The sequence below is a fragment of the Tamandua tetradactyla genome, chromosome 9 (assembly GCF_023851605.1).
Source record: "Tamandua tetradactyla isolate mTamTet1 chromosome 9, mTamTet1.pri, whole genome shotgun sequence".
In the NCBI taxonomy this organism is placed as follows: Eukaryota; Metazoa; Chordata; class Mammalia; order Pilosa; family Myrmecophagidae; genus Tamandua; species Tamandua tetradactyla.
In genome coordinates, this window is record NC_135335.1 from 9,466,245 (window position 1) to 9,489,123 (window position 22,879).

General features: G+C 54.2%; 4 protein-coding genes across 10 annotated transcripts; 1 reads left to right on the plus strand and 3 right to left on the minus strand.

Annotated features, from left to right (window-relative positions):
• Nucleotides 1–112: 112 nt before the first annotated feature.
• Nucleotides 113–4,568, minus strand: TM7SF2 (transmembrane 7 superfamily member 2). 2 transcript variants are annotated; one of them, XM_077115761.1, is made up of 10 exons: nucleotides 4,345–4,568; nucleotides 3,760–3,956; nucleotides 3,592–3,646; nucleotides 3,083–3,277; nucleotides 2,900–3,003; nucleotides 1,576–1,695; nucleotides 1,314–1,482; nucleotides 1,019–1,099; nucleotides 811–933; nucleotides 113–536 (listed from the first exon to the last, which is right to left on the minus strand). In XM_077115761.1, the coding sequence occupies exons 1-10, from the start codon at nucleotides 4,394–4,396 to the stop codon at nucleotides 376–378; spliced, it is 1,257 nt and encodes a 418-aa protein (XP_076971876.1). In that variant the 5' UTR covers nucleotides 4,397–4,568; the 3' UTR covers nucleotides 113–375. The 2 variants fall into 2 exon arrangements, with proteins under 2 accessions (XP_076971876.1, XP_076971875.1); XM_077115760.1 differs by having other exon boundaries at nucleotides 1,314–1,497.
• Nucleotides 4,569–4,718: 150 nt separating this feature from the next.
• On the minus strand, nucleotides 4,719–17,029 carry VPS51 (VPS51 subunit of GARP complex). 3 transcript variants are annotated; one of them, XM_077115767.1, is made up of 12 exons: nucleotides 16,957–17,029; nucleotides 13,512–13,569; nucleotides 12,916–13,197; nucleotides 12,300–12,429; nucleotides 8,473–8,619; nucleotides 8,171–8,390; nucleotides 7,236–7,953; nucleotides 6,624–6,839; nucleotides 6,224–6,442; nucleotides 5,723–5,844; nucleotides 5,534–5,621; nucleotides 4,719–5,028 (listed from the first exon to the last, which is right to left on the minus strand). In XM_077115767.1, the coding sequence occupies exons 3-12, from the start codon at nucleotides 13,141–13,143 to the stop codon at nucleotides 4,768–4,770; spliced, it is 2,349 nt and encodes a 782-aa protein (XP_076971882.1). In that variant the 5' UTR covers nucleotides 13,144–13,197; nucleotides 13,512–13,569; nucleotides 16,957–17,029; the 3' UTR covers nucleotides 4,719–4,767. The 3 variants fall into 3 exon arrangements, with proteins under 3 accessions (XP_076971882.1, XP_076971884.1, XP_076971883.1); XM_077115769.1 differs by lacking the exons at nucleotides 12,916–13,197; nucleotides 13,512–13,569; nucleotides 16,957–17,029 and adding an exon at nucleotides 12,781–12,902; XM_077115768.1 differs by lacking the exons at nucleotides 12,916–13,197; nucleotides 13,512–13,569; nucleotides 16,957–17,029 and adding an exon at nucleotides 12,576–12,773.
• A 38-nt stretch (nucleotides 17,030–17,067) lies between these two features.
• On the plus strand, nucleotides 17,068–17,787 carry CATSPERH (catsper channel auxiliary subunit eta). Its single transcript, XM_077115779.1, has 3 exons — nucleotides 17,068–17,331; nucleotides 17,425–17,524; nucleotides 17,633–17,787. Exons 1-3 carry the CDS (start codon nucleotides 17,158–17,160, stop codon nucleotides 17,707–17,709), a joined length of 351 nt encoding a protein of 116 aa, XP_076971894.1. The 5' UTR covers nucleotides 17,068–17,157; the 3' UTR covers nucleotides 17,710–17,787.
• ZFPL1 (zinc finger protein like 1) lies at nucleotides 17,598–22,867 on the minus strand. Of its 4 annotated transcripts, none has more exons than XM_077115778.1 (8): nucleotides 22,705–22,861; nucleotides 22,171–22,280; nucleotides 21,741–21,852; nucleotides 20,348–20,541; nucleotides 20,161–20,233; nucleotides 19,940–20,086; nucleotides 19,579–19,702; nucleotides 17,598–17,731 (listed from the first exon to the last, which is right to left on the minus strand). In XM_077115778.1, the coding sequence occupies exons 2-8, from the start codon at nucleotides 22,270–22,272 to the stop codon at nucleotides 17,713–17,715; spliced, it is 771 nt and encodes a 256-aa protein (XP_076971893.1). In that variant the 5' UTR covers nucleotides 22,273–22,280; nucleotides 22,705–22,861; the 3' UTR covers nucleotides 17,598–17,712. The 4 variants fall into 4 exon arrangements, with proteins under 4 accessions (XP_076971893.1, XP_076971891.1, XP_076971892.1 ...); XM_077115776.1 differs by lacking the exon at nucleotides 17,598–17,731 and adding an exon at nucleotides 18,068–18,255 and having other exon boundaries at nucleotides 22,606–22,867; XM_077115777.1 differs by lacking the exon at nucleotides 17,598–17,731 and adding an exon at nucleotides 18,068–18,255 and having other exon boundaries at nucleotides 22,593–22,867.
• Nucleotides 22,868–22,879: the final 12 nt, after the last annotated feature.

Here is a 22,879-nt window from a genome sequence, read left to right on the forward strand (position 1 = left end):
CCCACCCAACCTCGGATGCTTGGGTCCACAAATCATCTCTCTGCCTCCCCCTAAATCAGGGCCGCTTCAGCCAGTCATAACTACCCGCCCCAGAATGGCAGAGAAGCAGCACTAAGGATTCCAGACGTTTATCCAAAGGAGGAAAAGTATTCTTGCCCCCTTTACTCCAGTTTCAGGCACTGACTTCATTTTCTCCTTGCTCCAAGACACCTCTTCTGTGAGGCTATTCATCCCCACCTTCTCAGGTCCTTGGTATGGAGCTCAGGGCGGGGTAGAGTGCAGGCCTTTGAGTGCCAGGAGTGCCCAGGCTCCTCGTGCCAGGTGTGCTGGTGGACAGGTGGGCAGGAGCCCTGACTTAGGGCAGGTGGTGCCACCTTAGTAGATGTAGGGCACAATGCGGTAGGGCACACGCTGGCAGTATTCGTGCCAGGCCAGGCCATACTTCTGCAGGCACTGTTGCTCATCCCGGGCCTCCCGGTGTACCAGCAGCACAGTGAAGTAGAAGAGGTAGAAGTAGGGCAGCAGGTGGCACACCCCTGTGGGGATGGTGGATTTTGTGATCATGCAGCCAGTCCCCTGGTTCACAAAGGTTTCCATACCCGGGGGCTCCAGGGGCATTGAGGTTCAGTGGTGAAGGAACCTGTCCAGTAAGGCAGTGCCAGGCTGGCATGGAAGTCTACCCCAGTCCCATGCTGTGCCCATCTCCAGCCCACGTCTACTCCCTCCATTAGGTGCATCCCTGTTCTCTGTTCCACACCCAGGCTGGCATCCTGTGGTCTCCTCTCCGCCTCTGCCCCTCAGCCTACTCACCACAGGGCAGTGACCAGGCCAGAGCCATGATGAGGTCTCCAAGGTAGTTGGGGTGGCGGACCATACCCCACCACCCAGACACCAGCAGCCGCCGTCCCGTGGCTGTAGAGATGGTCTCAAGGTCTGGGGAGAGATGGGGTGGTGAGGGAAATGCCCAGGAAGCCCAGCTGTCCCGCCTCCCCCACGGCACCCTGGGGACCCAGCTCACCAGCCACTCTGGGGTCAGAAGGATTCTTTCGGAAGGTGTTTTTCTGGGAATTGGCCCCACGGAAGATATAGTAACCAATAACTGAGGTGGGAATGTATGGGTAGGTGGTCAGGTCAAGGGTCACATGCTGACCACCCACCCTGTTTACAGCCCCGACTAGTCTGCTTGGAGGCCCAGGACCCAGCCCCCAGCTTTCTTCACGGTTAACACCTCCGTAGTGGGTTCTGAGTCAACCGGATGACTGACAGGAGGAGGGGGACTGATGGGCCCAGTCTTTTGCCCCATCCTGACTGACCATTGATGAAGCAGATGATGGAGGCCATGGGCAGGCCAAGGGGCTGCGGGTGGTGCAGTAGGAACTGGGCCTGCAGGCTGTAGGTGAAGGGTACCCAGGCTAGGTCCCCGAAGGCCAGCATGAAGCCAAACCCGTCGTGTGTGATGTCCATGGTGGTGAGGATGGCCTCCTGCAGGGACAGGGCCTAGACATGCCAGCTTTGTCCCCACCAGGCCTGCCCTCGCACTCCCTCTCCTGCCTCCCTTGCCCAGGCCAGCCTCACCTCATGCCAAAGGGCGTCACCCACGTAGAGTAGCTGGAAGCCATTGACCAGGCACATGGCCAGAGAGGGACTGCCCCGCAGCTCCACCTCCTGCATCAGCAGCGACAGGTTGATGAGGACCTGGGGGTAATGGGACAGGACAAGACAGTCTGTCCCCAACTGTTCTCCACAGAGATGGCAGCATGTCGGTGGGACCAGCCTCACTCTGCCTTCACTGTCACAGTCACTCTCCAGCCCTTTGAGGAATGCATCCATGCCCTGGACCCAGGGTCTAGAGCTGCAGTGGGCTGAGTCCCTGCTGACCTGTTTTCCCTTGCCCTGGCCTGTAGCACACCCATTTGGAGAGCAGCAGAGGGAACAGTGAGTTGCTTGGGCTCCAGAGGTAAAACTGCCTGGGTTTTGCAGTTCAGCTTTGTTGCTTGAGCAAGCTGCTTTTCTTCTCTGAAGCTTAGTTTTCCATCCAGGTGGAAAACGGGGGTGATCACGTACCTGCCTCATGGAGCCATCAGAGGACTGAGTGGCGTAATGCACGCAAAGTGCTTGGGCGCCGGGTGTCTGGCGCACATGGGAAGTGCCCAGTGATGGTTGGCTGGGAGCCAGCCTGTCCTGAGCACCCTCACTGTAGGAGCACCTGGCTTGGTGTGGTCCTTTGGGTCACCACCTCCAGTCCTCACCCTGATCTGGGGGGGAAGCTACTACTCTCTTTTCAAGATGAGGAACTAGCCTTGGAGGCTGATTTGTCTATGACCAGGCCAGGACCCAGATCCAGGCTGAAAATGACCTCTGGCTAAGGTCATTGCCAGGATGTTGTGGGAGACATCGGACCTAAGAGGCCTTTTGGGAAATCTTGGCCTAAGTCCAGCATGGGTGATTATACCCAAAGAACACATTTGGAATGTTGCCTGGGCCCCTGGCAGTCAGGATTAGTCTCACCCAGTATTGAGCCATCAAACAGCTAGTGCAACTCTCCTTCCTCTCCTTGAAATAGATTTTGCGCCTAACTGCTTTCTTTAAAATTGCACATGCACTCTTCTCTCCCTCCCTGTTTTGTTTTTCTCCATAGCACTTGTCATCCCCTAGCATGCTGTATGTATTTTACCTGTGGACTTGACGTTTTTTTCTCTTTTCCATGAGAATACAGGTTCCTTAAGGACCCAGCCCTTTACTTAGAGCAGTCCTGGGGCACATGGTAAACTCAACAAATATTTGTGGACCGTATGAATGAGTAGTGATTTATGTCTGCACAGTTTTGGTCCTGCTCATGCACCACCCCATTCCACCCTTACCCCTGGCCCATGGCCAGCTCTCCCCAAGCTCCACATACCCAGCCAATGAGGCCAGGCCGCAGTTCACAGAAATATTTGATGTCAAGGAAACCAGCTTGCGGGTTGAGTTCTCGTCCCAGGAAAAAGTCGTAAATGGGATTGCCTGGAGAATAATGGAGGGTGAAGTTTCAGGTAGGTGCTCCCATCTACCTCTATCCCCACCCCACTGGGACCCCTCTCACCTGAGTTTCCCCCAGGTGCCAGGGCCCAGGCAGGGGCAACCAGGGACTTCACATAGAGAAGGAGGCTGAAGATGAAGGCAGTGAGGGTCGCCGCAAACGCCAGGGGCAGGAGCATTTCTGGGAGTGTCACCAGGGGCAGCCCAGCAGCCACCCCCAGCCCCACCAACAGGGCGGTCAGGACTAGGGCCTGGAAGCCTGAACCGCAGCACACAATGAGCTCTGGGGGCTGCAGCCCCGCATCCTCCACCCCCCAGCACTCAGCCTTGGGCTCAGGCGGTCACAGACCTCACCCCGAGCCATCAGGCTGCTGCCCTGGTCTTCAGAGGGTTGCCCAGGTGCAGAGTAGCAGCAAACGAGATGTGGAAGGGGCAGGGAGCATAGAGACCTGCAGTGAGCACCACCACCCCCATCCTGTGGGCTATGTCTATAATCCTCCCGCACCTGGGCCTAGTGCTCCACCCCCACCCCCACCCGTGCTATCCCCTTGCAAGGGCCAGTCCCCCAGGCACCGTTAATAGGGTAGCGCAGGCGACTCTTGTCCTTCAATTCCTGCCCCTCAGCCATCTGTGGGCACAGGGGTACTCTGATAAGTAGGGATTGGGGTGCCTTTCTCCTCGTAGACCCCCCTTCTTTAGCATCCCCCCTTTCTCCCAGCGCATCTGCGAGAGGACCCACACCTTGCTGGCAGGCAGCAGGTAGAGCCCCGCCTGTAGGCCGAGCCAGGTCAGCCAGAGCAGCAGCACCCGCGGGCTCCACAGCACCTCCAGCCCAGGCAGGGAGGGGGGCGGGCCCAGGAGGCGCGCCGGCCCAGAGCGGGCCACCAGGAGCAGGTGGAACATGGTGGCAGGGAGCAGTAGCGTCAGCGCTGCAGCGCCTGGGAGAGAGGGTGACAAAGGCACCGGGCAGATGGCGTCGGCTGCCCTCTCCCCAGCGCTCCTCCACCCTCAACAGGCGCCCTGTGGTCTCCAGGGCCCCTCTGCGTTCCCGTCACCCGCCTCAGGAGTCCGTTCTTGGTCCTCGCCCCCCTTTCCTGACTTCCTTCTTAATCCCCGGGTCCCAGGATCCCTCGCAGCCCCCCGCTCCTAAGTTCCCCGCTCTACAGTCTCTAAACTGGACACATACCCCTGGCAAGACCGCAGATCGCTCAAACCTCCACCCCCAGACATCTCCTTCGTCCTCCATACACCCCACCCCCACCCCGCTCGGAGCGCACCCTCGCTGAGCCCCTGCCCCCAGGCCCCTTCTCCTCCCTGCCCCATTACCCAGGGGGCCCCCGAACTCCAGCGGAGGCCGGGGACCCTGAGGAGGGGCCATGTTCTCTGCTCCGCTCCGCCCGCTTGTAGGGGCTGCTCACAAAGGTCGGTCAAGGAAACTGAGCCCACCCCATCCCCCAGGACTTGGGCTCGGTTATGCCGAGGATCCGGACTCGTTGCGCCAGCACCTGTCACCGAGCAGGCGGTGACGGCGCCTGTCCCGAAGTCTTTAAATGGATCCGCCCCCGGCCCATCCTGGCCCCAGCAGGCCAGCCAATCGGGTCTCGTGGGCGGGCCCGACGCGAGCACCCCGCAGGCCAGCCTGCAAACCCCACCCCTGGCGAGCGCCGCCTGGGACCCAGTAGCAGAAAAGCATGTGCCAGAAGGAGGCAGCACCTCTTTATTAGGCAGGAGGGGGGGTGGGGGAAGGCCCTAGCCACGCTCGCAGATGACCTCCACCACGCTGGGCTCCATGGGCACTGGGTCCGGGCAGCGCAGGGCGGCAGACGCCACCACTTCATCCAGCAGCAGGTGCACGAGCTCCTCGTCAGCCACGAAGCGCCAGAGGTAGAGCTGCAGGAAGTGGCAGTCCACCTGCACCTGCTGCAGCCCAAAGCGCCCAAAGGTGCGCAGCCGCACACACTCCAGCAGCGTCTTCAGGCTGATCTTGATGATGCCTGTCAGCACCGAGACCTGCAACGGAGACCAGGGGCGCAGCTCAAGGACAGCAGGGGTTGGGAGGGGCACAGAGTTCTGGGCAGATGCTTGGGAGACATAGGTGCCCATGGCAAGGACAGGGGTGGAAAGTCCCGGGACCCAGGTAAATAAGAGGGATACGGGGTTCTGACCATCATCTGAAAGGGAGAGGAAGAGCAGAGATGGGGGTCAGCACTGACATAGGTAAGGGGACATTAGAGTCACGGAGTGAGGAACACCCAGTCCCTGAGCTTTGGGTGGAGTGGGACAGAGACCATGGTGTAAATAGGATTCCCAGAGAGAACCCAGGACTATCATGGATACAAGGACAGGGCAGGGGGCCATGGGACGATGGTGGTAGTGGGCAGGGTTAGGCAAGGGAAAACGGTGGGTCTCTGAACTACCACCCACTCCTAGAGGCAGCCCTGGGGAAACTCAGAGACAAGGCCTGGGGGCCAGGGTCACCCCCAGTCAAACTTCGCCCTCACTGGGGACTTCGGACCTTGTTGAACTCCACAGGGCTGAATACATCAATCCGTTCAGAGAACAGCTTCTGAATGTTGCTCAAGAGGTTGGTGTCCATTGGGGCACTGGGGGGAGTGCAGGGGAGGACAGGAATAAGAGCCCACTTTGCACACCCGTCCTTGCTCTCCATTCCCACTGCGGAATTCCTGAGCACACCCAGCCTGACCTGGGGGTATAGCTGGGTGCGTAGCGGCCCTGCTGCCGGGAGCTGCTGTACACAGAGAAGGTCCTCTTGCTGGAGTCGCTGCTCTGGGCCTTGCGAACACCCTCCTCGTACAGGAGCCCCACCTGGGGGCAAAAGCAGGTAATGCAGGAAGACCAGGGCACGGGGACCTCTAGCCCACCAGGGGTCAGGAACATCAGAAGCCCGCCCAGGGTGCCCTAAGCTTTCTACTCCTCGGTTACAAGAAGCAGAGTTGTCACTGCTGGGCCAGCACCTAACTATTTATAGAACCAGTGGAGTGGGACAAAGGCAGGACACACAGCCCAATCTTTATCCAACCCTGCCCTCAGCTTCCATGTAGGTGAATCAGGGGCAATGAAACCATGATCCAGGGCCAAGGAGCAACACGGCCATGGATGCAGGCACTGCCCGCCCCAGCTGTCCTGAGCCTCATGGGGTCGTCCCTCCAGCACCCCAGCTGGCCTCAGAGCTCCAGGACAGCACCTGCACATCGATAGCTGTGGTGTCCTCCACCACCCGCTTCATGACAGCACGCACGTTCCGGGGTTCCAGGGTGCTGAGCCAGTCCCGCGTCTCCACGCTCTTGCGCAGCATCTGCGAGATGACCAGGCCCTGCACCTTCACATAGTGTGTCAGCAGCCGCCGGGCTGTCTCCCGGGCCTCTGCGCACAGTGTGCTCACAGGCGTCACCGGAGACTGGTCCTGAGTTTGGGAGGTAGAGGGAGGAGAGGAAGTGAGTCCGGGGGGCAGTCTGGGATCCCTGTCAGCCAGCAGCCAGGCACAGACTGTGCGAGGCCGAGCTTGGGGGGGTGGCGCGGGCAGCAGGCCTGGGTCAGGCATCACCACCCAGCCTTGTGTGTTCCCACCCCCCAGGTCTGGGTACCTGCACTAGAAACTGTTCATCAGTGAGGGTTAGGATGTAGGAGATGGTGGCCGTCTCATAGTCCAGGCAGAGGCGGGACAGCAGCAGGAGCAGGGCGGGCGGCGTGGCACCCCCCTTCTCCCCTGGGCTGTCACAGAAGCTCTGAGCCGTCTGGCACATGGAGCGGATGAAGCCCACGATGAGGCCCTCACGGACACCCTGGCTGCAGAACTCCCCCTGCAAAGAGGAGGGGCCCAGATCCACAGCAGGTTCCACCTTCCAGATAGGGACTTCTGGGGAGCCTTGCTATGGCCCTGAGTGCCTAGGCTATAAGGCAGCTTCATCCTGCATCCCGGTACTGCAGAGCAGTTCTCGTACTGGGAGGCAGCTGCAGGAGGGGCAGAGCCAGCACAGGACTTGGCCTCCCTCTTGTTGTCACCCAGCTGCTGATGCACATCAGAGCCTTCTGGAGCCCCCCATCTGCTCTGCTCCTGTACTAAGCTTCCTCAGAGAGCCTGAAACCACCCCCAGAGTGTCTTGGGCAGGGACTGTGTGCCCTGGTCCCTTTTGTCTGATCCCCCACGCACTGGCAGAAGAGGGCTGCTGGGCCAGACTGGATTGGGGCAGGCGTACCCGAAAGTAGGGCTTGTTGGAGAAAGACACCTCCTTGGCGGTGAAGAGGTGCACAGCGGCCAGCGAGGCCTTGATGTGGCTCAGGATGGAGCTGGCCACGTTGGCCAACAACTCGGCCAGGCCAGGGCCTTCCTTCCCAGCTAGGCGGGGTGCAGCCAGTGCCTGGCGCACGTCGGTCAGGCAGCCCAGGAAGGCAGAACGCAGGCCCTGCAGGTGGTGGCCCAGGCGCTCGCGGGCCACACGCTCCACGATCTCGGTGGCAGTGTCGGCCAGCCCCGCGGCGGCCAGCAGCGCCCCGGGGGCCCTCAGGCGCCGGTGGAAGCGGTCCAGCGCCCGGACCAGCAGAGAGTTGTCCCCACCCCCCTGTTCCTGCGCCAGCCGCTGCTCGACCAGCGCAAAGTAGCGCCCACCCAAGTCCCGAGAGAAGGCTGCCAGCTTCTCTGCACCTCCCTCGCCCTGGGCCGCGAAGAGCTCCTGGTAGGCTGCGGCCACTTGACAGAGGCCGCCCACGAAACCACTGCCCCCGCGGTCGGTGAACTCCAACACGTCGGGGGCTGGAGGGGATGGCCCCAGCTCTGCCTCTAGGCTGCTCAGCTCCTCCTCTAGCCGCCCGCGGGCGTGTGCCAGGAACTCCTCGCACAGTTCCTCTGCCGGCTCGCCCAGGGCCAGCAGCAGCTCCACGCACTCAGCCTGCTCCGGGGCGCCCGAGCCGCCCTCCCTGCGGGGATGGACAGGGAGGTAAGGGCAGGGGCAGGGGCTGCCGGCAGGGTGGAAGGGTGGCTGGAGCCAGGAAGGCAGAAGCTGGTGGGGACAGGAAAGCTTGGGTTGGGCGACAGCTCAGGAGGGTTGCGAGCACACTTGGGTGGGACTTCGAGGCCCCAGGTGGGCAGGGCCCGGGAGAGGGCTGGAGTGAGGGCCGGGGTTCCGGGCCACACCTGAACTGCTGCCGGAGCTGCTGGGCCAGGCGGGCCGTGATAACCTGGCAGTCATCCTGGATGGCGCGGAACGAGGGCAGGTGCTGGTACTGCTGCAGCACGGTGCGCGCGCGGCCCTGGTAGCGCACCGCCTGCCCGTAGGCGCCCAGCTCCACGCACTTGGTGAGGCGCGAAGGCAGCTCAAAGAGGAACTGCAGCTTCCGCAGCAGCGCGTGAACCCCTGGGGGGCAGGGCACTGGAATTAGCCCCAGGGCCCACCCCGAAGGTAGACGGCCTTCGGGGCAGGCCAGGGTAGAGCCCACCTGCCAGCTTGGTGATGCGTTCGTGGCGGTCCTGCAACGTGGCGCTGATGCGGGCGCTGAAGTCCGTGATCACTGCCATGTTGGTCGCCAGCCGGTCCATCTCGTCCTCCATCTTCCGGAAATCATTCTTCATCTTCCGGATGGTGTCTGGGTAGGGAAGGACCCAAAGGAGGGGAAGGGAGATGACTGGTGCAGGGCTTGTCTTGAGACACCGTGCAAATACTCATCCCACCCACCCATATTCATGAAAGGGCATGAGCCTTACATTTGAGGGTTGCAATGATGACTCAGAGCAAAAAGGACCGGGACAGTGCGTACAAACTGGGGGGCAGGGTGTCCTTACATCAGTGCAACAGGCATTGTCTGAGCACTCACCCCCACCTGCCATGTGCCACTAGCTCTGGAGCTGTGGGGAGCCGCAGCTCTGCGGGAGAGCCCACCAAGCCCAGGCCGAGGCACTTTATTTTCTTGATTGTTCCCTTAGAATGTGAGCTCTGCAAAGGCAGGGTCAGCTGTCCCTGGGGGCATCCTCCTGCCCAGCTCACCAGCAAGAGACCAGAAATACTTGTTCATCCGTATCTCTTCCCTGACCTCCCAAACCTTTCCACTCTGCCTTCTAGAACAGTGTAGCTTCTCTTAACAGTCCTTTTCCATTCGCCCTGAGAGAAAACTGCCTGACCTGAGGTTGCACCCACCACCCCCCTGCGGCCCAGTCTCCAGGAGGCTCTGTCCCACCAGCCAAGCCCTCTTCAAGCTTCTAGATCTTTTCTCTTCATCCCTTTACAACCGTTAGCTTCTCTGAAGACCATGCCATCAAACTGGCCGGTGGCCACCCCTACCGTTCCCTGTCTTCTTTTATGCCCCTCCTGCCATCGGAGACTTCAAACACTCTCTGCTCTTCACTCAGTGACAACTGCAGGGCCATCTACTTTTGCCTCTGCCTCGTCTGTCCCACCCTCTCCTGCTCCCTCTAACGTTTCAGCTGCAAGCCTCCCTACCTTCTGAGATTCTGACCGCTCAGGCTGACTCGTTACTCTGACAACCCACCAGCCTCTCCAGGAGCTCCACTGATCCCGCACTTATCACCCGTCAGAACACTCCACTTCCCTTCTCACTCCTCTTAGAAACTGTCACCCTCTGACATCGCCAAGCATTCGCAAGCCCCCTTACCTCTCTTATCCCCTCCCTCCATTACTTGTCAGAGTAATCCCAGTGCAGGTTAAACCCAACTACCTACCCTGTGCACCTCAATAGCTAGAAGAGGCCACAAATCATGCCAACTGGCCTCTTTTGCCCAAATCCCAAAGTGGCATTCCACACTGCCCAGCCATCCTGCCAATCCCTCTGGTGGGTCTGCTTTTCCATTTTCCAAAATAACACTCGCACTTTCAGTCCTGAAAACTCCAATACGTGCCCCGTAACTCTCAATTGGTGATCCTGCCTCACGCCTCACAGAGAAGTACAATAAAACATCAACTCCCTGCAGATCTATGGAGCTGCCATGAGGGCGAGCCTGTGCCTTCTGTTCTCCTTTCCCTGAGGGTGCTCATGCAGGTGTGCTGCCACGACTTAGACACTTCAGCCTCCAGGCCTGACGGGACCGCTGCCTAAGAACCCGCTTCACACCTCCTCACGGCTCAATCTTCACATGTTCAAAAAAGAACTCAGGAACTTTCCCCTGCACTTGTCGCCGTGCTAGTCAACTCCACCAAGGAAGTCTTATTTTTCCGCCCACCCCTACTCAATCCATTATCAAGTCATGTAATACTTTCTTCCAAGCCACCATCATCTCTTCAAAGATTCAGTACAAAGTAAATCTAAAGAAAGCCAAAAGAAAGCTACAAGCAGAAATTAATAAATATATTTTTAAATAGGAGAACTAATAAATAAAAGATCAGGGTCATTTGAAAAGTGAACAAAAGACAAAAAATATAACATGTTAGTTAACCTCACTTTTTAAAAGGGGAAAAAGCATAAATAAGCAAAATCAGATCTCACCGACATGAAATAATAAGAATAGAAGAAAACTCATAGAGTTAGGATCTAGAATACAAGTTACCAGAGACTGGGGTGGGGGGGTAGAGAATGAAGAATTTATGCTTAATTTTTTCAGAATTTCTATATAGGTTAATGTGGTTAAAGGGGAAATTTTAGGTCATATATATGCTACTAAAATAAAAAAAGATAAAACATAGGACTGCACGGCAACCCCTACTGTAAATGATGGACTATAATCAATAGTACAAGTATAAAACTTTCTTTCATGAATAATAACAAATGTACCACCCTGAAGCAAGAGGTTAATAATAAGGTGGCATATGGGGAAAAATACACCTAATGAAAACCATGGACTACGGTTCATAGTATAGCGTTACCATTTTTACGTCAGTTGTAACAAAGGTTCCACACTAATGTTAAGTCAGAAATAGGGGGGTGTATGGGAATGCTGTATTTTTTACAAGATTCTTCTGTAAACTTACAACAGCTATAATTATTAAAAAAATTTTAAAAAGAAAAAAAAACCTGGCTCATTGTGTATCCACCTGAGACTTCTGCAGTTGCTTGAGTACCACAACCGCCCTCAAGCCGAAACCTAGGGGTCATTCTTTATACCCAAAGCTCCCCAACACCACGTCCTGTCTGTGTCACCCTCTCAGTCTGCCCATGACTGTTTCTCTCCACCACTGCCATCGTGGTGACACAAGTTCCCAGGACCCCTGCCCCAGACCACTGACAGGGCCTCACTCCTGCCACCTCTCCAGTCCATTCCTCCCACTGCAGCTAAAGGTATCTTTTTACAAAACACCTATTTGACCACATCGCTCATCTGTCTACACACCTGGATTGGCTTTGAACTCTGTGTATAAAGGCAACATGCTTTAACGTGTCTTAGGAAAAAGATGAAAATAACAAACCATCCCTATTAAGCAAGACCTAAATGCCAAAACTTACACATATTCCAACAAACAGAAAATGTAGTGTTTGCAAAATTCCAGTAAGAAATTTCTCAGGTGGTACATAAATCACTTTTTTTTTTGCTATTTTGATGCCGATATTGGCAAATAGAGAGGAGCTGACTCATTTAACCTACTTCAAATCAGATAAAAGAACAAAGAGCACCTGTTACTACATCCACGGCTGACCCCAGGAGAGTAACAGATGTCAGAAAACATCCACACAGGGCATTCCCATGGACTACAGGTAAATCCTTTGGATCTGCCTTCAGGGCTATGTACATGTGAACCCAAAAATACTACAAAAGTCTGAGCAGAGAAAGAAGCCAATGCGGATGACAGCTAAAGAGCATTTAGTACTGTCTTGAATAGAGAATAAAGAGGACAAAATAAAGAAAAGAAAAAGAAAAACTTTCTGTGGCCTTTGTGTCCCTAACGCCATAAACTTTGTCTCTTTGCTTAATTTAAAAAAAAAAAAAAAGAAAGAAAAGAAACAATGAGATAGTAAAAGGCTATTTTCAAGACAGGCCTGTACCAGAGAAGAAAACAAACACTAATAAAAGAAACTAAGCCATACTGAGGCTTCCTTGGTGTCAGGGATTCTTTTAATGGCTTTAGATAAAAGTATTACATTTTAAAATTCCATTTTATCCCTTCTCCCCTTTCATCCTCAAAACAACTTTCTGAGGGCCACTATTACCATCACAGACATCTGACCACAAAAGCTCAGAGAGGGGCAGGTGAAAGGACATCAGTGCCAATGCAGGGCTGAAACGCGGAGGTACTCCCTCTAATTCCCCTGCTGGTGCTCCCCACCCAGGAGGAGGAACTGGGGCTTCTGGGACTGAGGGGGGCATCCCAGTGAGGAGTCACCTGTGGCTGAGATGAACTTGTTGTAGTTCTCATAAACCAGAGTCTGCATATCGCTGTCTAGAGCCCGGATCTGCCGCACCATATCCGTCTCACTGTCCATTAGCTGGGCCAGGGGGCACTCCCTACGCAGCTGGAGGAAGTTGGGTGGTTAGTGGGGCACTCACATGCCCCGGCCTTGCTCCCAACTGGAAGGATTTCGGTGCAAGAGAATCCTGGGCCCATCCCTGTCAGGAATCCCCCACACGGGGCCCGTAAGCAGCAAAGCTCGGGACTGACCAGGCTCAAGCCTGTTTGGGATGTGCCAGCATTTGAAATCCTCAGACGCCATCTAAGTCCAGCCCAGCGCCTGTCAGCGCCTGAGCCACGCCCCCCACACTGGTCCTATCAGCACAGCAGCCCAGGGTTTCCTCAGACGCTGTGCCAGGTCAGGCCTGTCCAAACCTGCCCACGCCCCCTTAGATTCCAGCTCTGCCCCTACTACCTGGCCGAGGGGCGCCCTTCCTAGGCCTGACCACTATTACGAACCCCCTGCGCCCCTCCCCGACTCCCATAATCGAGTCAGAGGCGTGATCTCGGGGTGCAATATATCTGGAGCCTGGGACCCCCCCCACAACACCTTGTCCAGATACACTTCCGGGTCGAAGTGCGCCCCGTTAAGATCTGTCGGGTCCAGGGGGTCCGGCCCCGCAGGCCTCCCCGCCGCCTCCCCCTCCGAGAGGCCGTAATAAAGCTTCAGCATCCCATGCGCCTTCCGCCGTCGCTCCGGAGCCTCAACTTCGGGCCCTTCAGGGCAGTCCCCGGGTCGAGAGCCCGGGCCCGGCCCCGCAGCCGACGCCGCCTCCATCGCTCCAGCTGCAGCCCACGGGCGTGAGGCTAGGAAAAGGACCTGGAGGAGGCACTTCCGGGAACCATAAAGTTATTGTTGAAACGAGGCAGTCCTTCAGGTGAAACATTCCCCCGCAGCACTGGGTCCTCCTAGACTAGAGTTCCCCCCGCGCCTTGCGTCCTCGAGCAAAGAGGTTCCAGAAGAGCCCTGGGTACCCCGCATTTCCCAGTGGGAGGATTTCCTGAAACTGTCCCTTCCAAAAAGAGGGCAGACCGTAGCTCTCTCACCCAGCACCTCCGCAGGCAGACAGCCCACAGACTATGTCCTAGGTGGTGTGGATGGAGCCAGAGAGAGTGAGCCTAGGAATCCTGCCTCTGTTTCCTTACCTGGGCAGTGGCTCCATTTTCCTCATTCCTAAGGTAGCATGTATACTTCACAGCCGGGCTGCAAGGAATGAATGCGTGTTCAGTACCGACAGGGGGCCTCTAGAGCACTGTTTCTCAAGGCCTGGTCCCCTGACCTGCATCAGAATTGCTTTCAGAATTACTTTTTGGCATGTTATAAATGCACTCTGAGATCATACCTCCCCCAGCTCACTTTTTCATTGTATAACAGATACAAAGCAAAGAAAAAAAAGGCAATAGTTTTCAAAACACTCTAAACAAGTAGTTATAGGACAGATCCCAGAGTTTGTTGTGGGCTACCATACCATCATCTCAGATTTTTCCTTCTAGCTGTTTTAGAACATAGGAGGCAACCTAGCATCTTTAAAAAAACTCAAGTTTCCTCTGCACACTTAAGCTTGAGAACCCCTCTTATAGATTAGTTATTTTTCTGCAGGGATCCTACTGACCAAACACAGTATGGCCTATAACCTAAGAATGGTTTTGCATTTCTAAGTGGGAGGTGAGGGAGAAATCAAAAAAAGAATGAAATTTCATGACATATGAAAATGATAGAAAATTCAAATTTCAGTATCCATGAAGTTTTACTGTAACACAGCCATGCCCACCTATTTATCTATTATCTTATAGCTGTTTTCTTGGTTCACCAGCAGAGTAGTTGTAAAACCATATGGCCCACAAAACTTAAAACAGTCACTAGCAGGCCCTTCACAGAAAAATTGGCTCTTCCCTGAATGTATGGAACGTTCAGAAGTTATTTTAAAAAATACACATGGGGCGGGCCACAGTGGCTCAGCAGGCAGATTTCTCGCCTGCCATGCTGGAGACCCGGGTTTGATTCCCAGTGCCTGCCCATGTGCAAAAACAAAAGCAAACAAACAAAAAGACACATGAAGATTTCAGCCTAAACTATAGTTATAACTAAAGAAAAGAGTATAAGATTTAAATCTACCCTAAGAGGTCTATAAACAAACAAACAAACAAACAAGTTGCAGGGTGCACGAGTGGTTCAGTGTAGAATGTTTGCCTTCCATGCTGGAGACCCGGGTTCATTTCCTAGACCATACACCGCACCCCCCTCCCCCCCAAAAAAATTAATTCTAAAAAAAGTTGCAGAATATTGTTAAGGGGACACATTTGCTTAATGGGGGCAGAGTTTCTGTCTGGGTAATGGATGGTGGGGATGGTCGCACAACATCGTAAGCGTCATTAATCCCACTGAATTGTATACTGGAAAGTGGTTAAAATAGGAAATTTTGTGTCATATTTGTTACCACAATAAAAATTAAAACACAAAAAAACTCAAAACTGTGCAGCACAAAGAGTGAGCCCAAATATTTATATTAATATTCTGATTATACTTTAATAATATTCCAATTGTCAATTGTAACAAATGGACCACACTAACGCAAAAATGTTAACAGGGAAAACTATACGTGGGAGGTGCATATGGGAACTCTGTTCTTTCTGGGTAATTTTTCTGTAAACCTACAACTGCTCTAGAAAAGAGAGTCTATTAAAAAAAAAAAAGATTGGGCGGGCCATGGTAGCTCAGCAGGCAGAGTTCCTGCCTGCCATGCCGGAGACCTGGGTTCAATTCCCGGTGCCTGCCCATGCAAAAAAAAAAAGATTAAGAAATATTACTCAAAATTTGGAGATAAGGCCAACAGTCTAACGTGTCTTTTCAATGTGATATTGGGGTAGTGTTTCACAAGCCTGCCGGGGGGGGGGGGGTATTTAAATACCCATGGGAGTGTACTTTTGTTTGATTTTGCCATTTTATATTAAGGGTTCAGACCCTGTGAAATTACAAATTCACTTGTAGACGTCATCAATAGGAGATGCAAAATTTATATCCAGTAGAAAAGATAACCTCAAAGGTTATAATCTGCATTGCCCTGTAACCGGTTTTGTATTAACCAGTTTGGTATCTAACATAGTGATATAACATTCCTCTTTAAGTATTTATCAAAATCCAGTTCTTCAAGATGCATTGCCATCCTACTGACGGGAATGCCCTCATTGATAAGTGAATAAATGACATGTTCATTCTATACTCTGATGTCATTCTTAACTTCTTGAAAATGATACTCTATCAATACGAATGGTTCTTTTTATTTTTTTAGTTATGCACATCTGGGTGTATGAAGTTGCATAATGAGACCCCAATGATGCCCACTTTACCACACTAGTGAAGGGGTCACCTCTGGGGGGGTTGGGGCCAAGAGGGAAACTGTCACTTGTGTATGATCCATGTCTTTTACAAGTTTGGGTCATCTTTTGTTAGATTGGGTAATTTTTTTTTTATGGCATTGAGCTAGGAGCCCTCACGTTTACAAGTTTGCATGTACTCAAAAGAAAACCAAGGTGAAGATAAATTGCTCTGACATGGGACCACAGTTGGGCACCAGAGCATGGTCCTGTAATAGGGTTAAGAGCTGACACTGGGCCACAAGCAGGGCTGGTGAAGGCAGGTTCTAACTCCACTGCTCAGAGGCAGAAGATGTACAGGGCTTGCTTGGACTGACCTGGGACCTAGCTTTCGGGGGCAGGTTAGGTAGGTGGCAATGGGGTAGCAGAATGTGGTGTCCAGTTCTCTCCTCCTTCTCTTCAAGTCTTGGGAGTTTGCATGCCCCTCCAAGCCATTTCTGGCTGTTTTTCTGACTTGTATTGTTGACAGCCCTAGGGTTTTTCACCCCTTACCTGGATGGAGGAAATGCTTTTCTTCCTGGCTTCCAGCCCCCACCCCCCACCCACCTGTTCAACACAGCCTCAGGCAACATCAGATCTTACTTTCAGTAATACCAACTCTCTCATTCATTGGGTGTGAAAGCTTGTGCAAAACAATCCCTAATCCTTCTGTGTCTCAGATTTATGTATAAAATAGAATTATGTCCCAGCTTTCTCATGGGACTGTTGGAATGATGGAGGTGATGGGTGTGAAATGCTTTGAGCACCTGAAGGTGGGTGGTAAAGAGGGGGAAAGCTGGTCAGCATTGGGCCCTGAAGAATATATGGAAGAGGCTGAAAATAAATTATTCTCTGGGCCACATGGGGGATGGGGGCGACAGGGGGAAAGTCCTGGGAAGCTCTTGGGAATCAGTGCCAAAAAAAAACCACTGTGATCCTTTCCCTTCTCCTTGGGTCGGAGCAAATACATGGAACTCAGGATTCAGCCCAGAGCCTCCCCTCCCCCAGGGATGCTTTCTAGGTTCTTATCTCTGATCTCCCTGCACCTTGCTGTGGCCCTAGGACACGTCCCTTAAATTTTCTGATCCCTGGTTCTATCTGTAGCATGTGACGACCCAAGTTCTTTCAGAAGACGTCAAGGGGACGCAGTGAGGATGCATGGAGGGGAGTATGACGTGTGAGGGGTGGGCTGATGAAAGCTGCTGCCTCTCCACCAACCAACCCCACCCGTCTATGCCTTCAGTCCGCTGTCCCTCCACAACTCAGCGCACCCCCAGCCACCCAGGAAGCACTTCTTTATTGGCCGGAGCTAGCACGCGTAGTTCTAGAATTTCGCCCCCTTCAGTGTCCTGGTTCTGGAATCCCACTGCCACCCAGATTCTCGGCTCTCGAGCGAGAGGGGTGGGGAGGCTGCAGTGGAGTCTCTGCTGGTGCCGAGATGCGCTGGCGGGACCGCATGGCCGTGCTCTTCTTCCCGCAGGGAATGATGCTCACCGTCGCCGCCCTGCTGCTCTTCTTTGTACACCTGGGTGTCTTCGCCAGCGACGTGCACAACTTCTGTGTCACGCACCACTACGACCGCATGAGCTTCCATTACACGGTCGTCCTGATGGTAGGGCCAGGGGCAGGGGCAAATGGGACGAATGGGAACCCCGAACTGTCGTGCCAGGGGGGAGGGCACCCTCCCGCTGACTGGGGCCTACAGTTCTCCCAGGTGATCAGCATCTGCTGGGCCGCCATGGGGTCGCTCTATGCGGAGATGACCGATGACAAGTTTCTTCGCTGCTTTGCCCTGATCATCCTGAGTGAGTGGAGGAAGGGGAAGGGGGCTGTGCCGAGGCGAAGGGGGAGCTCTGGGGGCAGAGAAAGGGTGCGGGAGGAGTGAGGCTGATGGGTGCTCTCTCCTCGCCCAGTACTCAATGGAATCATGTTCTTCAACCGCTTGTCCCTGGAATTTCTGGCCATCCAGTACCGGGAGGAGAACCACTGAGGCCTAGGGACTGGGGACGTGGCTGGGGATGGGGAAGGAAAAGGCTGCTTCGGTATTTTAGTAAAGTCTGTTGTTTATTTCTACCTGTCGGCTCCTTCATGGGGTGGGGCTGGAGAGGCTGGAGACCCCGGTGGGGGGGAGGCTGGAGATCCCGTGGGGAGGCAGGTCGAAGCAAATGCCGGCCCTGCGGGGACCCCAGGCCCAGCCTGCAGCCACCTTGCTGGACTTGGCTTTGGGCCTGGGGTCTTAGTGTCTCAGGCTTGAGGAAGGGGGTCAGGGAAGAAGGGAACCCCCAGGCCTCGCACGGCTCCCTCCCCAGGCTCCCAGGTCCGAGGCTGGCCCAGCCCCAAGCGAGGGGCTCAGGAAGGCCCCACGCGGATGTGAGGGTTCATGAGCGGGTCCAGGTTGGGGTCGCTGTCGGTGGCGGCCCGGCCCAGGCGAGACATGAGGGTCAGCAGGGCCAGGAAGCCCAGCAGGCCCAGCAGGAGCAGCAGCCCTGCCCGCTGCAGCAGGGTCAGCGGCCGCTTCCGAGACCCGGCCCGGCTCCTGGGGGGGATGGGGGGGGTGCCTGTCAGGGTCCCAGTCCCTGGTGGTCCCCATGGCCCAGAGAGGAGCCCTGGTTAGCACACTCATCTTCGGGTCCCAAAATCCCCATCCCCGAGTCTTGGTTTCCTCATCTGTGCCCTGCGGGTGATCTTTCCTGTCCCTGCCCTTTATGTGGGGTGACTGTGACACTCAAACAGGTGAGGCACACAACTGAATTCTATAAATCAGAAAGTCTCAGGGCTGAACACGACAAGCAAACTCAGTGCCCTCCCCCTGTCTACGTGGGACATGACTCCCAGGGGTGTGGACCTTCCTGGCCACGTGGGACAGAAATCCTAGAATGAGCTGAGACTCAGCATCAAGGGACTGAGAAAACCTTCTTGACCAAAAGGGGGAAGAGCAAAATGAGACAAAATAAAGTGTCAATGGCTGAGAGATTTCAAACAGAGTCGAGAGGTTATCCTGGAGGCTATTCTTACACATTATATAGATATCACCTTTTTAGTTAAGGTATATTGGAGAGGCTGGAGGGAAGCGCCTGAAAATGTAGAGCTGTGTTCCAAGAGCCATGTTTCTTGAAGATGATTGCATAATGATATAGCTTTCACAATGTGGCTGTGTGACTGTGAAAACCTTGTATCCGATGCTCCTTTTATCTACCTTATCAACAGATGAGTAAAAGATGTGGATTAAAACTAAAAAAATAATGGGGGGAGCAAATGTTAAAATAAATTTAGTAGACTGAAATGCTAGTGATCAATGAAAGGGAGTGGTAAGGGGTATAGAAAAAAATAGGGGAGGCAAAGGCTAAAATAGATTGGGTGGATGGAAATACTAGCAGTCAATGAGAGGAAGGAGTAAAAGTATGGTATGTATGAGGGTTTTTTTTCTTTTTTCTTTCTATTTCTTTTTCTGATTGATGCAAATGTTCTAAGAAACAATCATGGTGATGATATTGAGTTTTTTATTATATATCAAGAATGGAATGATCATATGGTAAGAATGTTCATGTTTGTATGTTATGTTTAAAAAAAATTGTTTAATTAAAAAAAAAAAAAGAATGTGTCAGGGCTGGGAAGAGGTACAAAGAGCAGAGCAGGGAGGGTCCTCAAAGAACCAAAGCTCACAGGTAGCAAGCAAGAGGTGTGGGAATTCTATTACGAAGCCCAGGGCTCTCTGCACAGCTGCAACACCAGAGACATCATTGCCCAGAACAAACCTCCTCTTATTCTGAAATCATCCCGCCCCAAGCCTCGGCCTCTCACCTCCCTCCCCTCCACCCCCACCCTGCCCCACCTGGCTTGACTTTTTGGCCCCGTGTACCTGAGCAGCTGGGCCAACCAGCCCAGGGCAGGCCGGCGGCGGTACTTGTCATCGTCACAGTCCCCGTGGACACCGGGTGCCCGGTCATCCTCCCGCGTGTCATACACCTTCCTTGGGGCTGAGACTGTGGGGGGTGGAGGGGGTACCAGCTTCAGTAAGCTCAGGGGGAACTGGCCTCAGGGGGGAGGAGGAAGGCAAGGCAGGAGAGCGCCACCCTTCTCTGTCCCGCAGAGCAACCCTGTCTGTGTTCGGAATGAGGAAGGATCTCTCTGAGTGGGTCTCTGGACCCCTGACCTTCATCTGCACAAACTACCCCAGTCCCTTTATGTCCTTCTCTGCCCCCGACGGTTCCCTGGCTCACCATGGGTCGAGGGCTCCGGGCCGCCCATGTGGATCACCGTGTGCTGTTCAGGCTGGCTTGGGGTGTCAGGGGGCTCGGGGACCTGGTTGTAGAAGGCTGGGGCAGCAGAGGCACTGGGTAGTTCCTCTTGTTCGGGGGCACTGCTGGCTGTGGGCGGGGAGAAAGTTGTGAGCAGAGCAGGGAGCCAGGGCCCAAGTGGGCAGGGGAAGACGGCTCCTTACCATTAAAACTGGACCAGTCAGAGAAGTCGGAGGTGTTGAGGGCCTCGGGCTCCGGATTCAGCACCTCCTCGATCTGGAGGAAGGAACCCGGGTGATCGGCCTGCCCAGGGCTGCCCCCCCTGTCCACCCATCTGGCCCAGGTAGGGCCAGGATAGAAGGACGGCCAGACAGACCAAGGAACACTCACCAGTGGAAGGCCCAGTCCTGCCCGGGCCCAGTTGACCGTGGCCAGCTTCTCTCTCAGCGCGGAGGCCACGGGGCCGGCCAGGTTGCTCGGGGGGAAGATGGGGCCATTGCAGCTGGGGCACTGGTAGCCAGCAGGCGCCGTGTTTTGGGGTAGCTGGGCGGCATATTCGTTGAGACAGGCCCAGTGGAAGAGATCTTAGGGTCCATGACATAGGGGAGGAGAGGCATGAAGATGACACTCAGAGCCTCAAGCAAGAGCCCCACCCCGCTAGGGGATATAAATCCACGTACACAGGTGCCCAAAGCTGCCTTTAAGTTAAAAAAGATTACAAGAGATGAAGAAGATATTATATATCGACCGTATGATCTGGCAATTCCAGTCCTAAAGGACACCAATGTTCAATGCAGCATTATTCACCCACAGTCAATAGATGGAAACAACCCAAGTGTCCATCAACTGATGAATGGATAAATGTAAGTCGATAAAGAGATAAACAAAACGTGTTATATTTGTATGACGGAATATTATTCAGCCATATAGAAAAGCGAGGTGCTGGTTCATTCATATGGTTGAACCTTTAAGTCAACACCCTGCACAAAATAAGCCAGATATTCTCTTATAACAAAATAGTTAGAACAAATTCATAGAGGCAGAAAGCAGAATAGTGATTACCAAGGGTGGGGGTGGAGGAAATTTGGAGTTCTTGCTAAATGGGTGCAATATTTGGTTTGGGACAATAAAAATAGTCTGGAAGTAGATAGAGGTGAAAATTACACAGTATTGTCTATGTGTGTCTAATGTCAAAGAATTACCCACCTAAAATGGTTAAAATGATTTTTATGCTATATATATTTTACCACAATTAAAAATTTTTTTAAAATTTATCTAAACTGCAAAAAAAGAAAAAAGCAGCATAGCTTTTTTTAAAAAAGGAGCTGAGGCTCTTACACTAGTCAGATCAAAGTCAGATCATGTGTCAGCTAACTTCTTTTAGTAACTAATTTTAATGGGAACTTCACTTCCTCCCTGTTCAGTCTGAGAATCCATGATGGATCCTGAAATGTATGAAAGCCCCCTGCTGGTTTGGTCAGCCCCTGCTCAACGCCGCAGCCATGGCGACAAGCTTGACTGGCTCTCGCTCAACCCTCCAAGTGTGGCAGGGGAGAAATTGGGAGCTTTACTTTTCAGGAAAAGAAGCTGAAACCTAGAAAGGGCAAGTGACTTGCCAGAACTCACAGGGCAGGTAAGTAACCCAGCAGGACTAGAATGTGGAGCTCCATCCTCCCCAGCTTGGGGGGGTCTCATTGTCCTGCTGCTGGGGGTGGGCCTGGAGACCAGTCACCAGGCTGGGCCCTGAAGCTGCCCTGGCTCCCCCAAGATGCCCAGGCCTCACCATAGCAGATGAGACGGGTGGTCTCCCGGGCGGTCAGGGGTATGTTGCACAGGCGGCAATGGGGGTTGTAATCACTATCCTGAAGCCACTGCAGGTAGGACTGGATGATACACTGGAGGGAGAGAGAGAGATGTCAGAAGTGGAGTGGGGGACCCACAGCCCATGACCCCAAGGTCCAATTGACTCTTTTCTCTCATCACAGAGGAGCCTCATCCTTTCCTTTGGTCCATCAAAAAAAAAAAAATTTATTGAGCACATACTGTGTGCCAATCTCTAAGGTGCTGGAGACGTAGCAGTAAACAAAATCAACCAAGTCCTTGCCCTATGGAGCTTACGTTCTAGTGCGGAGGCCCTCTGTTACTGATCTGGAGAAAGCCAATGCATTCTGCCCACCCAGAGCCCTGCTCAGCTGCTCCCCTGAAGGGCCCACCTTGGCGTGATTGGCTACGAGGCAGTGCTCGCAGACGTTGACCCGGTGTTCGAAGCAGAATAGGTTGGTCACTTTCCTCTTGGGGCACTTGCAAAGCCCCATGGTCGACCCTGGGAAAAGAGCTTGGGTTGGTGGGGAGCCAGGTTTTGGGGACCGCTACTGGGCTCTCAGCAGACCTGTGCCTTTCCATTTGCAACTCCTCTAAATACGTCTCTTATTCGTAACAACGCCAAATTCCGGCCCATCGCTTCCCGTATCATTCTGGGCCACGCCCCTTGCAAAAACCCCGCCTCCGGCGAGCCTCATTCCTCCTGGATCCCGCCCCTCGGTCTCGCCCCTCCATCACCGTCTCCCACTCCACCGGCGCCGCCTCCAGAAGGGCCCCCCTCCTGAGCCCCACCCCCTCTAGGCCCCGCCCTCACTTTCTCTACAGACCCCCACTCTCCGGTCCGTGTTACTGATCCGTCGCGGCACCGGTCTCGACGGGCGCGTGCGGAGGCTGAAAAGCCACGGCAGGGCAGAGATTACTCTCACCAGAAATTCCGCTCTGCTCCCCTCGGCTCGGGCCCCTCCGATTACCCCTCCGCTGCCACGTCTCTTCCGGGTGCGGCGCGAGATGATGACGCCACGGCGCCACCGGGCCACGCCCCTACTGGCCGTAGGCCAGAAGGCGGGTAAAGAACTGGGGGGGGGAATCCAGAGCGAGGCG

What these genes read in the sequence shown, in the direction of transcription:
- VPS51 (XM_077115767.1), bottom strand. Translation starts at nt 13,143, where the DNA reads ATGGAGGCGGCGTCGGCTGCGGGGCCGGGCCCGGGCTCTCGACCCGGG. An exon ending in CCAACAAGCCCTACTTTCGG is followed by an intron (nt 6,840 to 7,235) that starts GTACGCCTGCCC and finishes TCCTCTTTGCAG; the next exon opens with GGGGAGTTCTGCAGCCAGGG. An exon ending in CCACAGCTATCGATGTGCAG is followed by an intron (nt 5,845 to 6,223) that starts GTGCTGTCCTGG and finishes TTTTGCCCCCAG; the next exon opens with GTGGGGCTCCTGTACGAGGA.
- CATSPERH (XM_077115779.1), top strand. Translation starts at nt 17,158, where the DNA reads ATGCGCTGGCGGGACCGCATGGCCGTGCTCTTCTTCCCGCAGGGAATG. An exon ending in ATTACACGGTCGTCCTGATG is followed by an intron (nt 17,332 to 17,424) that starts GTAGGGCCAGGG and finishes TGGGGCCTACAG; the next exon opens with TTCTCCCAGGTGATCAGCAT. An exon ending in CTTTGCCCTGATCATCCTGA is followed by an intron (nt 17,525 to 17,632) that starts GTGAGTGGAGGA and finishes CTCCTCGCCCAG; the next exon opens with TACTCAATGGAATCATGTTC.
- ZFPL1 (XM_077115776.1), bottom strand. Translation starts at nt 22,272, where the DNA reads ATGGGGCTTTGCAAGTGCCCCAAGAGGAAAGTGACCAACCTATTCTGC. An exon ending in CAGGACTGGGCCTTCCACTG is followed by an intron (nt 20,234 to 20,347) that starts GTGAGTGTTCCT and finishes TCCTTCCTCCAG; the next exon opens with ATCGAGGAGGTGCTGAATCC. An exon ending in TGGTTGGCCCAGCTGCTCAG is followed by an intron (nt 18,256 to 19,578) that starts GTACACGGGGCC and finishes CATCCCCCCCAG; the next exon opens with GAGCCGGGCCGGGTCTCGGA.
- TM7SF2 (XM_077115760.1), bottom strand. Translation starts at nt 4,396, where the DNA reads ATGGCCCCTCCTCAGGGTCCCCGGCCTCCGCTGGAGTTCGGGGGCCCC. An exon ending in GGAGTTCGGGGGCCCCCTGG is followed by an intron (nt 3,957 to 4,344) that starts GTAATGGGGCAG and finishes CCTCTCTCCCAG; the next exon opens with GCGCTGCAGCGCTGACGCTA. An exon ending in CATCATCTGCTTCATCAATG is followed by an intron (nt 1,100 to 1,313) that starts GTCAGTCAGGAT and finishes TTCCCACCTCAG; the next exon opens with TTATTGGTTACTATATCTTC.